Consider the following 13,665-nt stretch of genomic DNA (forward strand, 5'->3'; position numbering starts at 1 on the left):
TGTCATGGCCTTTTGTATTGGAGACTTCACATTTTGGGACACATTAACAAAGGATTATATTTCTAGAGAAAATACGGATTGATGGCAGGTGTGAGACAGTATAATTGAACAAAACATATTTTACAGGTTTTAGTTATGACCTAAACATTGTGTGGACAAACTTTGAGGAAAATTGTAGTTGGTGCTGCAACCATTTTTTCTGGATTTTGTCTGATTTGACATGGAATGACTCAACATTTATTATACAACTTCTTGCAAAGAATTTCACTTTCACATTTCACTTTTCCCTTTTAAATGGTGTGGTGATCGTTTGAGACTTCCTTTGTAAAACAAATGTCCTCCACGTAAATATAACTTGAAAGTCTAGCAATGTATCACTGAATATACATTGCAGTAAGTGAACAGTGGAATTTGCAGAATGATATGAAATATGTGAATCAGAAGCACAAAACCTATTGCCAGTGGCAGCGGTCTTTATTAATCTGCATTATTCAGACATATCAGACCTCTGAATGTTGGATGGCCCATTCAAATCAATGGAATTTTCTGCAGAAGAGCCGTATAACATGCATAGAAATGCATGCAGAAAAGCTGCTTCAAATATCTCATATATGTTCACTTTTTGAACAGGAAGTGATCATGATGGGCCCGAGCTGTGTGTATGTGTGTGAGTGTGTGTGTGTATGTATGTGTGCGCTCATATGTTAGTTCCAGATCCTTCATACCTTTTATCAGATTTAACATATAGATGAGAGAGACAGTTTTAAGCGCAACTCCACTGCCTGCGTAATTTTGGGAAAAAATCACATCACAACACATCACAATCCCTCTTCTTCTTCCATTGATGTGATTAAATACACACACACACACAGAGAGAGAGAGAGAGAGAGAGAGAGAAGAGAGATAGAGAGAGAGAAAGAGAGATAGTGACACACACACACAATAGCCTGTACATCTATACATACAGTGCATGTACAGTATAATTACAGTTTTGAAGCGATGCAAGTTGAAGCTGGACACACCTCACTGACAAAGACTTTTTCATGACAAACAATCTTTGTTATTTTGAGAGTTAGCCTAGTTGCCCTCAACCTTAAACTAAAGGGAAGATGACTAGATTAACTGGGAAGATTAACGTCACAAAATGATTAGAAAACTAAATGGATTTCTCATGCTTACCCCCACAAGAATGAGAACTATAACGTAACAATGCACACACACACAGGCACAGATATATAGATACAGAAACATTTTCATTTGTTAATTATTTCTGTTGAGTAAGTTCAAGGTGTTTGTAGGAGAAAGGCCATTGTCAATTAATTGCCATTAAAGGTCATTGTAAAAAAATAATTTCACCATTTTCACTTTCCCCCTTGACTCATTTCACCAGCTCTGGTTCCTGTAAACTTATTTCCTTGAAATGCCCTGGACAGAAGAAAAAAAAAACATCTAAAACTTAAACTCTAAAACAACTTTTTTTTTTCATTTTAATTTGTCCTTGACCTGAAGAGTGAGTTATTAGTGAAGAGGAAGATTTTTTTTGTCTACGTTTTGGTCCAAAAATTAACCTAGTTTCAATGGAAAAGACAGATACGCTGACAGCGTGCTGGGGACTATAATCGGAATCATTGTCACACCACTGTCTCTCGCGGGCATGCATGACAAATGAATCCAGTCAGCTCAAAATTGAAACGGGTCCATGGATGGAATAAGGTTTGATTAGTACCTCTGTTTGGAGCCGGGGCTGTAATTTGGGCCAGGGTATTGTGATTGTCATAATAAATCTGGGGCCTGTGGGTCTATCTGGTTGGGTTTTACACCTCAGAGGTCTTCATGCAGTGGAGATGAGGCTTTTCTTTGGCTTCAGGCCACCATTGTGTTCTTGCTGGCGAAAAATGCAGATAATTGAAGGTAAATGTATGCAGTTCTGTACTGTGTCCAGCAGGGGGTGCCCAAAGCGAACTATGTTTATTAAAAATTGGCAGAATGTCAGTCTCTGAGTAGTCACTTGGCTCACAGCTAATCTAAACTCTTGCTTCCTCTTTCTCCCTCTCTCTCCCCATCATTCTCTCTCTCTTGCTCTCTCTCACATACACACACACAAACAAAACACATACATGCACACTCAATCTCATATGCACAAGAAAATCAGTCATCCATTCCAGACACACCAACACACACACACACACACACACACACACACACACACACACACACACACACACACACACACAGACACACACACACACACACACACACACAAAACTCACACACAAAGAAATACACAGCCAATATGAGTTTACTGTTCCCTAAACCTATTTATGTCAAATCGCTTGCAAACTGCACTGCAAAATTATTAAGCACAGAAAGATTGTGTTCTACAGTCATATACTATAACAATAACTACACTTCTACATCTGAAGTTCCCTACTCCAGGCCAATATATTCATTTATCTCTTTAAATAAAGTCTCATATTTCATTATTCACTTCATAGGAATGTTACCACCCATGTTCTCTCATACAGTTAAGATTGTGTTTGGGAGTTACTCAGTACTTAGTCTGCTGACGAACATCTCCGTAATGTTTGGCATATGGATGCATAATGAGATCATGAGAGTGCGGGCGCTTTGCTCTTGTTACCGGGTCAGCAGCAGGAAGTCATGTGAGGTGGGTGACTCCAACAACCGCACCTGACTGTTCACAGGCCTCAAGGATCCGCACAACAGAGCTCATTGTTAGGGCCAGAACACGCTGGTCTGCAAAAGGTATTTTCCGGAGCCTTCCCCTGTCTGGGCGGCTGTGATACAACCAGAGACTCGGCCACTGGCAACGCTAACTGGGGTTGAAGTCAAGCGTTAACTATAGCCGCGGACTTTGGGAGTGGATCCGGGCCTGGTCTGGCACAGCTGTGTTGGGGTGAGATCCATTTGAGCTGGCAACTATCTGGGCCACCACAGAAACACAAACACATAGAGTGTGTGGAAGAGAGAGAGAGAGAGAGAGAGAGAGAGAGAGAGAGAGAGAGAGAGAGAGAAAGAGTGAGTCGGTTTCTCGAACGTCCGCCTATTCCTGGACAACATTTTTTGAAAGACTGTTCCTAATCCGAGTCTGGGAAACTGGCCCACAGTATATTTTAAGCGTACACACACACACACACACACGCGCACACACACACACACACACACACACACACACACACACACACACACACACACACACACACACACACTCATACACACACAAACAGACACACATATATGCAAAAACACGGGTCTTTGACATTTCCAGCATGTAGCTTTATTTTGTTGCTCTCCACCAAACATTAAATATAAGTTATGACACAATACATGAAGAATACACCATTAACAATATACAAAACCCAACATGCTCCATTTATAAAAAAAACTTCATAGTTTATTTGTGCATCCCATCCCAAAAAACATAATTATAGTGTGCCCTAGCTCAACATATACTTATATAATTTTATATATAACTGACATAAAAACATGAAGTACTTAAATATGAAGATTTACAGATGCATGTCTTTTTGATTACTTTTGTCAACATGCATTCAAAATATAAAAATAGACATCTGATTGTTTAAAGTTATTTACAGTTTTTTTTATAAATATAAAGAATACAAATTGTATTTTTAAAATACAAAGATAAATACACTCACACTGTGTACACTGTGTACCAAACAAGAAAATACAAACATTATTTGGATAATTAGCATTCACCAAAAAACACGATACATCAGATTTGCAACTTTAACGACAATTGCAGGTCCTGTTCTTCAGTTACATTTTCTGTTTTTCCATTTTTTTTCCAGATCACAGCTCCCCCTCTGGCCATATGGGGGAGTGGCAGGATTTCTCCAAGAGAGAGAAAGAGAGAAACACAGAACAAGAGATAAATAAGAGTCACATGGCAAAGCCTGGGGCAGTCTTTGGAGCTTTTAGTTCTAGCTCTGCCGCACATCCTGCAGGAGCTTGTTGATTTCGGCCACAAGTTCGCTGGCGTCCATGATCTCGCTGCGGCTATCGGCACGCTTGCCCTGCAGGTGGCCGAGCACCGAGTCGAATTCGTCCTCCTCGAAGTTCTCCGGGATTTCTTCCATGGCCGGCAGCCACTTGGAGGTCGGCGGCTGGGACGCCGAGATGGGCACCACCGGCGGAGTGCCCACCATGGGCACGCCAGCCGACAGAGCCGCCGGCGCCAGGCCGCTCATGTGGCTCCCCGGCGCGTGGCCCGGGTTCTGAAAGTGCGTGTTGGCCGCCCAGGCGGCCACGCCTTGCTGGAAGCAGGCCGGGCTGGGCTTGCCGGGCAGGTGACCCTTCCTCCTCTCCAGTGACCCCATCCCCACCGGCCCTCCGCCGTGGGCCACCTGCGGCCTGTCCGCCGGCGCCGCCGTCTCGTTACACGTCTCGTAGGCGTCGAGCGAGGGCGGCAGCAGACGCTGGAAGACACTGTTCATCTCCGACAGTAGCGACGTCCCGCATAGATCCTCCGCGCCGTCCGCCTCCGCCGCCTCCTCGCCCTCGGCCATGCGCTCTCCCGACGCCTCCTTGCCGAACGTAGAGAAGCTCTTCTTGCGCTGGGCGGTGTCGCCACTGGGCTGGGGCACCTCGGGGGCGGCCGGCTGCTGGGGGTTCTCCTCGCCCGGGATGTACAGGTTGCTCCGGTAGTCGGAAGACGCCGGGGAGGGCAGGGGGGGCATCCAACACTGGTCCGAGTGACCCAAGACACGGCATTCTTCCGTACACAACTTCATGGCTGCAAGAAAACAAGAGAGGACGGACATTAAGCAAAGCCAGGTTGGCATACATTAACAATGTGGATATAAAGCACTATATAAGCCTCACTCTAAGGGCTTTCAGGTGCTCTTTCCCCAGGTGCAAATGGTCTGATATGAATGGGGGATGAAAGAGAATCTATTAGAGGGCAGACAATGAAGGTGCTGTGGAGGGTGAATGAGTGGCCGCGTGGTAATTGTGTCAGGCTTTTTATACCTGCACTGCACCCATTCCATTCATTCTAGTCTTGATGAAACTCCATGAAAGACTTCAAACAAGAAACAACACTAATTTATCCCTTTCCCTTTGAGTTTGCCTATTCAATATTATATGAAATATTTCAAACATTTCCTTCCTTCTCTCTCTCTCTCTCTCTCTTTCTAACTCACACACTCTATGAGGAATATATTACACAAATCTAATTTGCCAGCTTATAGTCTTCATTAAGCATGCACTGTAATTCAGTCGTGTTCCAGGGACTTCGTTATGGGTCCATTAACGTTGAAAGGGCCATTTATAATACATCTTAGAGCTAATAAAAAACTGAATCTGGTGCATTTGCAAAACAGAAGCTTGCTGTGTGCTGATTTGGAGTTCTCTGATGAAAGGGGCGAATAAAAGATTAAACTCTCTGATTTACAGCAAAAACAGTCTTTCAAAGGGCAGATACTCACTCAAACCCAGAAGCCTAATCTAGCCTCAGAAATAATTGTGTTTTAGATGAAGACGGCGTCTTTATTCATCAGAAGAAAAAAAATTGTGGTAATTCTGTTTTTTTTTTTCTTTGCCTCTTTCTGTCTCCCTCTCCCTCCCTCCCTCCCTCCCTCATCCTCACAGTCATCACAATTTACTGATAAGAGGCTGGGCTGCGATTTCTGACTTTATCTTTCTGAAGAGGAAAAAAAAACATTTATGTGCCAAAAAGGGGGGTGTATTCACACAAGAGACAGGAGATTAGAGGCTGGTGATGCCTCAGTGTGTGGCTTTGTGTGTTTTGTGGGTGTAGGGAGTGTGTGTGAGAGAGATAGAGAGAGAGAGAGAGAGTTTGTGACTGTGTGGTTGTATGTGTGTGTGTGTGTGCATGTGTGTGTATGTTTGCATGTCAAAAGTGTGGTGAGTCAGTGAGGTGAAAGATGGCATTTCAGGCAAGAAGCTAAAAAGGATGAATGTTACCACTTAGGGGCATGAAGATAACACACACACACACACACACACTCACACACACACTGATACACACCTGGGTGCAGTCGTGGCTGGCCATCAGGGGTGAAGAGTTCATTGAATCCCTCACCCATCAGTGGGGATTCGCGGCCCATCTCACAGTCGCTGTCCCCAGCCTCGCTGTCCCCACGCCCGCTGTCCTTCAGGCTGAACTTGTCCATCTCATTCAGCGCATACCTGGACACACCCATGAGAAGAGCTCTACTTAACACAGATGCACTGTAAATGAACACTCACATAAAAAAAACACACTCAACCTAAACCTCAACCTAACTCAATACCTAGGCAATAAAGCAGTAAAAGTGACCATGGGTTGGTCTGAGTAAGTGAAGAAAATAAAAATTCAGATTTGTTGTCAGTTATGTGTCACTCAAGCTATTTTCTACTTGTAGCCACAGAACTGTGCCTGAAATAGGAGACATCATGTTTTGCTGTGTATTCCTGACATGAATCAGTCAATACTGACAAGGTTAGGCCATCGGAGTGTCATGTGCTAATATTAGCCAACAGCAGAAAATGTCTGTGAATGGCTGAGCCACTGCATGTTTCTAAAATGGAGGAAGCTTAGAGTCGCTACTATGCTTGAGCAGCCTACTGAGTTTGATAATCTAAATAAATAAATAAATAAGTATATTTTACCAAACAAAAACCTGTCATTTCAACTGTGGCATTTAGCTGGGACGTGATTGGTTACCTGTAGCTCCTGGTGTATTTGTTTCCACGGAAACTGGGTCTCGGTTGGTACTGGCCCTGATGGAGCATGGACAGAAGCTGTGAGACTTGCTACAGTTGAAAAAACAGGGGGAACAAAAGGAACAGTGGAAGGGAGGAGGGGAGGAGGAGAAAAAAGGAAAAACAATGGAAATAAAAAATGAATAATGATGGACCGCACAAAAACACAGCAAAAAGCACAAAGCATGGAGGGAAATAACATGGAGTGATGAGGGGTGGACGCGGGACTCAGGGGAAGGGACAATGCAGCTTGCTATGCAGAATACTCTGGGCACAAACATGCATCACCATGGAAAAATACACAATGAACAAAATAGATAAAAGACAGTTGGGATAATGATGCTTGATTGTTAGTCTACTGTTTTCCATATCTATTTAAATTGTAATTCATTCCAGAAAAAATTAGTAGGCAGGATTTAAAAAGCTATTTTTAGTAGCTTCTAGCAATGACATTGTCAAAAGATAGTCACACACTCTTCCTCTCTCTCTTTCTCACACACACACACACACACACACACACAGGTAAACCTCTCTCTGTCTCACCTCCACGGGAGGCGTGGCGTGGGCCAGCTCCAGGGCGAAGTTCTCCGCCACGTGATTGGAGGAGATGGTCACCAGGCTGTTGAGCGACTGACGGCTGTGGTGGCTCTGACGGCTGCCCATCTGACCGCGGTCGACGGCGGGCGAGGCCGAGGGCGAGCAGTGGTGGTGCGCCCGCACGGGCAGCGTCCCGTTGACCGTGGGCACCAGCGTGATGTCGCCCTTGTGGATCTGGCGCGCCGGCTTCTTGGGGTGGTTCTGGTAGGTGGACTCGGCCACGCGGCAGTTGTACGAGTGCCGCGGATCCTTCTGCTCGCGGGAGCAGCGCGTGGCGAACATCACCATGACCACCAGCAGCACGGCGCAGATGATGACAAGCGAGATGATGATGATCATGGAGATGTCCAGCGGGGACTGGTCGCTGGGGGGCGGCAGTGCGTGGCTCTCCAGGTTCTCCTGCAGGTGGATGCGGAGGAGGGCGTGGGTGGACAGGCGGGTGGGCGTGCCGCGGTCCTGCACCAGGATGGCCACCTCAAAGCCGTCGCGGCCCAGGCCGTCCACGCTGGCATTGGTGCGGATCTCGCAGCGCTTGGCGTCCATGATGAAGAGGCCCTCCTGGTTGCCGCCGGTAATGGAGCAGATGAGCTCGGCGTTGGCGCCGGCGTCGCGGTCCGTCGCCTGAACGACCGTCACCAGGTGGCCTGGCTCGGCGTAGCGCCAGAGCGGAACGTCGGCGCTGTGGTTGTGGAGCATTGGCGCTGCCACGACGGGCGGATTGTCGTTCTCGTCCAGCACGGTGAGGAGGACCGTGGCGTTGGAGCTGAGCTGCGCCGAAACGCCGCTGTCGCGTGCCTGGACTGTGAACGAGATCCGGCTCACATCCTCGCGGTCAAAGCTACGCAGGGCGTAGATGGCGCCATTGGATGGGTCAATGGTGACATAGGTAGAAATGGAGCTTCCTTGGATGAGGCTCTCCAGAATGGTGTAGGTCACCTGGCCATTGCCATCCAAGTCAGGGTCTGTGGCCACCACCGAGGTCAGGTAGGCCCCAGGCGAGTTGTTCTCCGACTTGAAGATCTCGTAGCGGCTCTTCTCGAACACCGGTGGGTTGTCGTTCTCGTCCAGCACCTGTACGGTGAAGTGCTTGATGGTGGAGAGGCTGGGTGAGCCGCGGTCCTCAGCGATGACCGTGAGGCTGTACTCCGAGCGCTTTTCCCGGTCCAGCGACACATTGGTCAGGATCATGTAGTTCTTCTCGTGGGTCTTTTGGAGCTTGAAATGGCCATGGCCATGGAGGCGGCACACCACCTCGCCATTGAGGCCCGAGTCGCTGTCGTCCACCCGCACCAGGGCGATGAATGTGTCCAGTGGGGCGGCCTCTGAGATGTAGGCCACGGCCTCTTTCCCCTGGGTCATGAGGTTGATGTTGATCTTGGGCTTGTTGTCGTTCACGTCCACCACTGTGATGATAATCTTGCAGTGCCCAGGGATGGAGTTGGGACCCATGTCCTGAGCTTGCACATCGATTTCGTATGAGTTGGTCTGTTCATAGTCCACTTTCTTAATGAGTGTGATTTGGCCGTTGTCGGGGTTAATTTTGAACGTCTCGAGGATTTTAGGCGAAACGTGACTGCTGAAGGAATAGACTATTTTCCCGTTACTTCCTTCATCCGGGTCAGTAGCGTTCAGGTCGACCAACAGAGTCCCCAGTGGTGAATTCTCAAACAGATTAACGACGTACGCTTGCTCATCAAAAGCAGGGCTGTTGTCGTTTGAATCGGAGATGCTGATTTTGAGAAGTGTTGTGCCGGTCCTCGGCGGTATGCCGGAGTCGGACGCGGTCAGCTGCAGTTGGTAACTGGACTGCACTTCTCTGTCCAGGTCCCTGACTACAACGAGCTCCGCATATCGGGCGCCATCTGTCCTTGTCCGAATGTCGATTTTGAAAAAGTTATTAGGCGTCAGAGAATACGTGTGAAGTGCGTTCTCTCCCACGTCTGGGTCGGTGGCGCTGTCTAGGGGGATGCGCGTACCCATCGGGACGCTCTCCGAGATCTCAATGGGTATGATGGCACGGGCAAATTGCGGAGAATTATCATTTATATCCAACACTTCCACCTCGACGTGAAACAGTTGTAGGTATTCTGTTGGTAAGGTGATGACATCAAATTCAATAGAACAATTAAGGTTTTTCTCACAAAGCTTTTCCCGGTCGATTTTAGTCCCGACGCTGATTTCTCCGTCCTCCTCCTTTACTGAAAGGAACGGGGTGCTCCCCCCTTGCATGGCTCGGAACAGTGGAGTAACAGACCTCGGGAGTTTAGACAGATAAGCTGAGACATCTTCTTTCAACCTTGCAATCACCGTTCCCACTCTCTGCTCCTCGTAAACTTTGTATTTTAAAGTCATACCCGAACCGCAGTGCACTAAGGTTGCCAAGAGAATAAGTTTCAGAAAAGAAGTGCAAAATGAGGTGTTCCCCGTCGTTGGATTCATTTTCATTCCTGTATTCAGTGCCCGGGGAAAAGGCAATACTTCCACAAAAGACAGTTAGCAAAATGCCGTTATACGTCGCTCATTGTATTTCCTTGGGTCTCTCTCCGACGGTGTGTCGTATCCTCCGTATCTTGAAAATAAATATGATTGAAAAAAAAACGCTCTTTTCTTCTGTTTTCACAAAAACACCATTTCAACCCGAATTCCGAGCTTTTCTTCCACAGACGGATCTGTTGCATACATCCACTTAAGGGTCTAGGATGAGGGTGAAAAGAAGTAAGTGCCTGTGGGAAGCGCAGCTCCGTAGTGTTGGGAGTGAGTGTATGTGTGTGCGCTCTGTTGCGCTCCCTCTCGCTGTCTGCGCCCCCGAATAGACTATCAGGCCCTTTCAGCCCACCCCGCTGTCAGACTGCTGCTCACAAAAAACTCCCCCTTCCCCCCAAAAACAGTGTGCTTCTCCCCGCCCACGGGTGTCCACTAAAAAAGGCATAAAAGATGACTGATAAAACCGAGCAGACGAATAAACTTGCGCCTAATGGAGGTTTCGTAGAAGTGTGCCTGAACAATGCAGGACAAAAAGGCGCATACATTTATTCAAGACAAAGTTTTACAGGTCCTCTGTCTTATCATGCCAACAGACACACTTAGACTAAATAAGCCCTCGACAATACTATTTACAAAATTCCTGTGCGGATCCATGGCCAATCTGCACGAAAACAGCGTGAACAGATGCTGCAACTAACGGCCACGGAATGCTCCCTCCAGTTTATACTGAAGCTGTTTTTTTTTTAGTTATAGATAGGGTATAGAAAAGTTTGACTTTAAGAATGCTGCAGCATGAGAGTAGACCTTGCACCATCAGATTCGTCGGCAATTGACCAATTCACCAATACAAAATACAGAAAGGTGTTTAGTTAGCTCAGGGGTAAGGGTGGGGAGAGTGACTCCGATTAAATTTCAACAGAAAGAAAAATCACTGCGGACATTTCTTTGTGTCTCGGCTTTTGAATACGCGCGTGTGGCGAATTGCGGTGAAAAGACTCCCCCAGCACACGCTTGCCCCCGCCTGAATGAGCTTTCCCGGGGGTCACCTCAGCACACACACTGCTCCCGCTGCATTATGCGTTTTACGACGTACGTTCTCCCATCCAACCTAATTAGCATCCTTATGCCCAAGCGCGCACACACAGGGACGCACACAGCAGCAGCGCAAATAGGAGCAACTGGACCTTTTTTGAGACCAGTATAAGCCATCTGGCGTAAACCCTCAGACAACCTGATTCGACAATTATCAATATAGCACCAATAATAAAACCATCCTGAAACACGAAAAGGGAATTAGTACTTTTCCAGGGGTAGATAGATTGCTTGGTCTCATTGTTTTACAACTGATGAGGAAAGGCCTATTCGCCAAAAAAATAACGTAGCCTAATATTGCCACTATGGCGGGGGCGAAAGCACGACTTAAGTGACGTTTCTGTCCTACTGGTGAATTGCGTTGGTGAAACTTTCCCTGGATTTATTTTGTGGCTGCTTGTGGTAACATGCGATTGCTTTCTCTCTCAGACTGCATATGGTCACTTACCCCGGTCTCCTGGGACGGTGAGTGCCACTGCTTGCGCATTGTCTCAGACATGGGAGCGAAACGCATCGACACGACTTTAGTCCATCTGCCACTGACCAGACGGCCTGGAAATCTCATTTCCCACATATACCTACTCTGTGATTCGTGACAACACACTATACTGGTGTTTTTATTTCACATCAGCAATGTTTTGGGGGCGAGCAATGCCCTATAAGAACCTTTAGAGAAGAGTGCAAGAGTAATTTGGTGACGTGAAACATCAAATCCATGTTTTTTTTTTCCAACACAAGCTTCGATGCGGATCTTTATAAACTCAACAAATAATGGACCATTATATTGCCAGATACGGATACTAGTGTGGTAATGCGATGACTAACAAAATTGGTTTAAAAGCCTCAGTAAGAACTGCATTCACAAAAGTGACAAGCAATTTCGTTTTATGGTCTGTCCCAGTGACAGCAGAGGAGGAGGATGCTTGTGCACCGGCAAATCAAGTGAATTAAGTGTCTCTCATGTATTATGTGCGATAGGTTGAGTTATTCTGCGCTGCAGCAGGCAGAAGTGACTTGTCATATGGCAGATCAGATGGCGCTCTTTGGGTGCTGCTCTGCTGTTTCCGAGCTGTGGTCGTAAAGTCACACACGGTGGGGGGAGGAGGGGGAACTTTGTCATTGAAATGAAAGAGATCCCGAGCACAATAGAGCTTAGCAGGTGGGAGCGAGCCGCGGCGGAGTGAGCCGGCTGAAGGAGGATGGGGGTGCGCTACTCTTAAATGTCAAGGGAAAAGGGGTTTCGGCGGAATGTCTCCGCAGCCGCGCGCGGGACTGATGGAGCGGGGGTTGGGGTTGCTTTCTTTGTAAAGGCACGCGAGCATCTGCCGCCTGGGTCGACCTCCCTCCCACTCCCACCCCTCCTCCAGTGGTCCCCGCTACTCCTGTCCCGAATAATCATCCTCTCGATGGTCGGCTCTACCGGGGGAGTCGAAATGGGGTGACGCACACAGGCTGCCCCCGGCATGCGCTCGAGGGCAACCCCCGTCATTCGCGGCGCGCGTATGCACAATGCCTTTTTTGTTATTCATTTTGGGGCCAGGCCGAAAACATGACTATCCCCATCCTCCAAACTAACTTTTTTTCTGTCTCCATCTTTTAAGACACGTGCTGAGGCTCCTCATAAAGTTTGGGAGGATGATTTGAAGGAAATGGTAACAACAAGTGGCAAGCACTTCAATTTCTGGGCGAGTGTCCATGACTTGTACCTTCCTAACACCATCAGTAATTTTGAGGGGGAACGCTTGAGAATAAATGTACATCTTTTACAGTAACGATGCAGAAATAAAGTGATTTTTCAGAGTCTGATAAGCTGTATAGTGCTGACAGCAAGCTTTTTAGGTGGAAAGAAAGTTAGGAGTTGGTTCATAACTCCAGGACCACTAACCTATGTAATGCAAAGTCAGCAATACACAGTATAACATAAGAAGAGCCTAAATCAGCATTTTACTCTGCATGAAGCAAATGTTATCAAATCTTCGGTTGCCAAATCAGTGGAATGTGACGATGATGGGAATGTAGATGAAACTGTTGCAGTTGCACTGAGAGAGAGAGAGATATGGTTATCACTCCACCAACAGATGTCACAAAATCTGCATTTGACATTGATTTGATGGGGTTTGCATATTAGTTGCTCTCTCTCTCTCTGTCCCTGTATTTCTCTCTCTATCTTTCTCTCTCTTTTTGTTACACACACACACACACACACACACACACACACACACACACACACACATTCACTGTGACTGTATTGGCACCTTAAATGTCCTCTTCTCCTCCTCACTGATTGTCCTGCATGCTTTTACTGCTCCACTTGTCCCAGTGATTTGCTTGGCACTGCATTAACATCCTGTATGGGTGAAGGGGGCTGTTAAGTGTCCCTAAACTGACCCACACATGAAACAAAAGCTGAGAGACTCTGTAAGTTCCTAATCATCTTGTGCCTGCTGTTAATGCAATTCACTGGTTAAGTGGTCAATACACCTGCTATTGGGTGTATTTGTTTAAGCCACATGGAGCCAAATGTGTTTTTGTGTTTATGTCACCATGGGTTACTCAGATGTAGGAAGTCAGATTTGCCAGTGTATTACAGCTTATAATATCAAGACTCGGAAATCTTTTTAAGGCAAGGGCTGGTTATGAAAGCACAATGAGTAACACTGACACAAAGCATTGCTGGAGGTAAAATGGAGGCCTTTGTCAGACCAGCGTTGCTGAAGTCTATTCAAACTCTGGCAGGAGCCT

General features: G+C 46.8%; 1 protein-coding gene across 2 annotated transcripts; it reads right to left on the reverse strand.

Annotated features, from left to right (window-relative positions):
• Nucleotides 1–3,284: 3,284 nt before the first annotated feature.
• On the reverse strand, nucleotides 3,285–10,141 carry pcdh18b (protocadherin 18b). Of its 2 annotated transcripts, none has more exons than XM_048232225.1 (4): nucleotides 7,294–10,141; nucleotides 6,713–6,768; nucleotides 6,035–6,195; nucleotides 3,285–4,777 (listed from the first exon to the last, which is right to left on the reverse strand). In XM_048232225.1, the coding sequence occupies exons 1-4, from the start codon at nucleotides 9,790–9,792 to the stop codon at nucleotides 3,966–3,968; spliced, it is 3,528 nt and encodes a 1,175-aa protein (XP_048088182.1). In that variant the 5' UTR covers nucleotides 9,793–10,141; the 3' UTR covers nucleotides 3,285–3,965. The 2 variants fall into 2 exon arrangements, with proteins under 2 accessions (XP_048088182.1, XP_048088180.1); XM_048232223.1 differs by having other exon boundaries at nucleotides 6,713–6,801.
• Nucleotides 10,142–13,665: the final 3,524 nt, after the last annotated feature.

This window comes from Alosa alosa, chromosome 21 (genome assembly GCF_017589495.1).
Source record: "Alosa alosa isolate M-15738 ecotype Scorff River chromosome 21, AALO_Geno_1.1, whole genome shotgun sequence".
NCBI lineage: Eukaryota > Metazoa > Chordata > Actinopteri > Clupeiformes > Clupeidae > Alosa > Alosa alosa.

Coding starts and splice junctions, on each gene's coding strand:
- pcdh18b (XM_048232223.1), bottom strand. CDS start 9,792: ATGAAAATGAATCCAACGACGGGGAACACCTCATTTTGCACTTCTTTT. Junction 6,196..6,712: donor AAATACACCAGGAGCTACAG/GTAACCAATCAC, acceptor GGGTGTGTCCAG/GTATGCGCTGAATGAGATGG. Junction 4,778..6,034: donor CCAGCCACGACTGCACCCAG/GTGTGTATCAGT, acceptor GTTTTCTTGCAG/CCATGAAGTTGTGTACGGAA.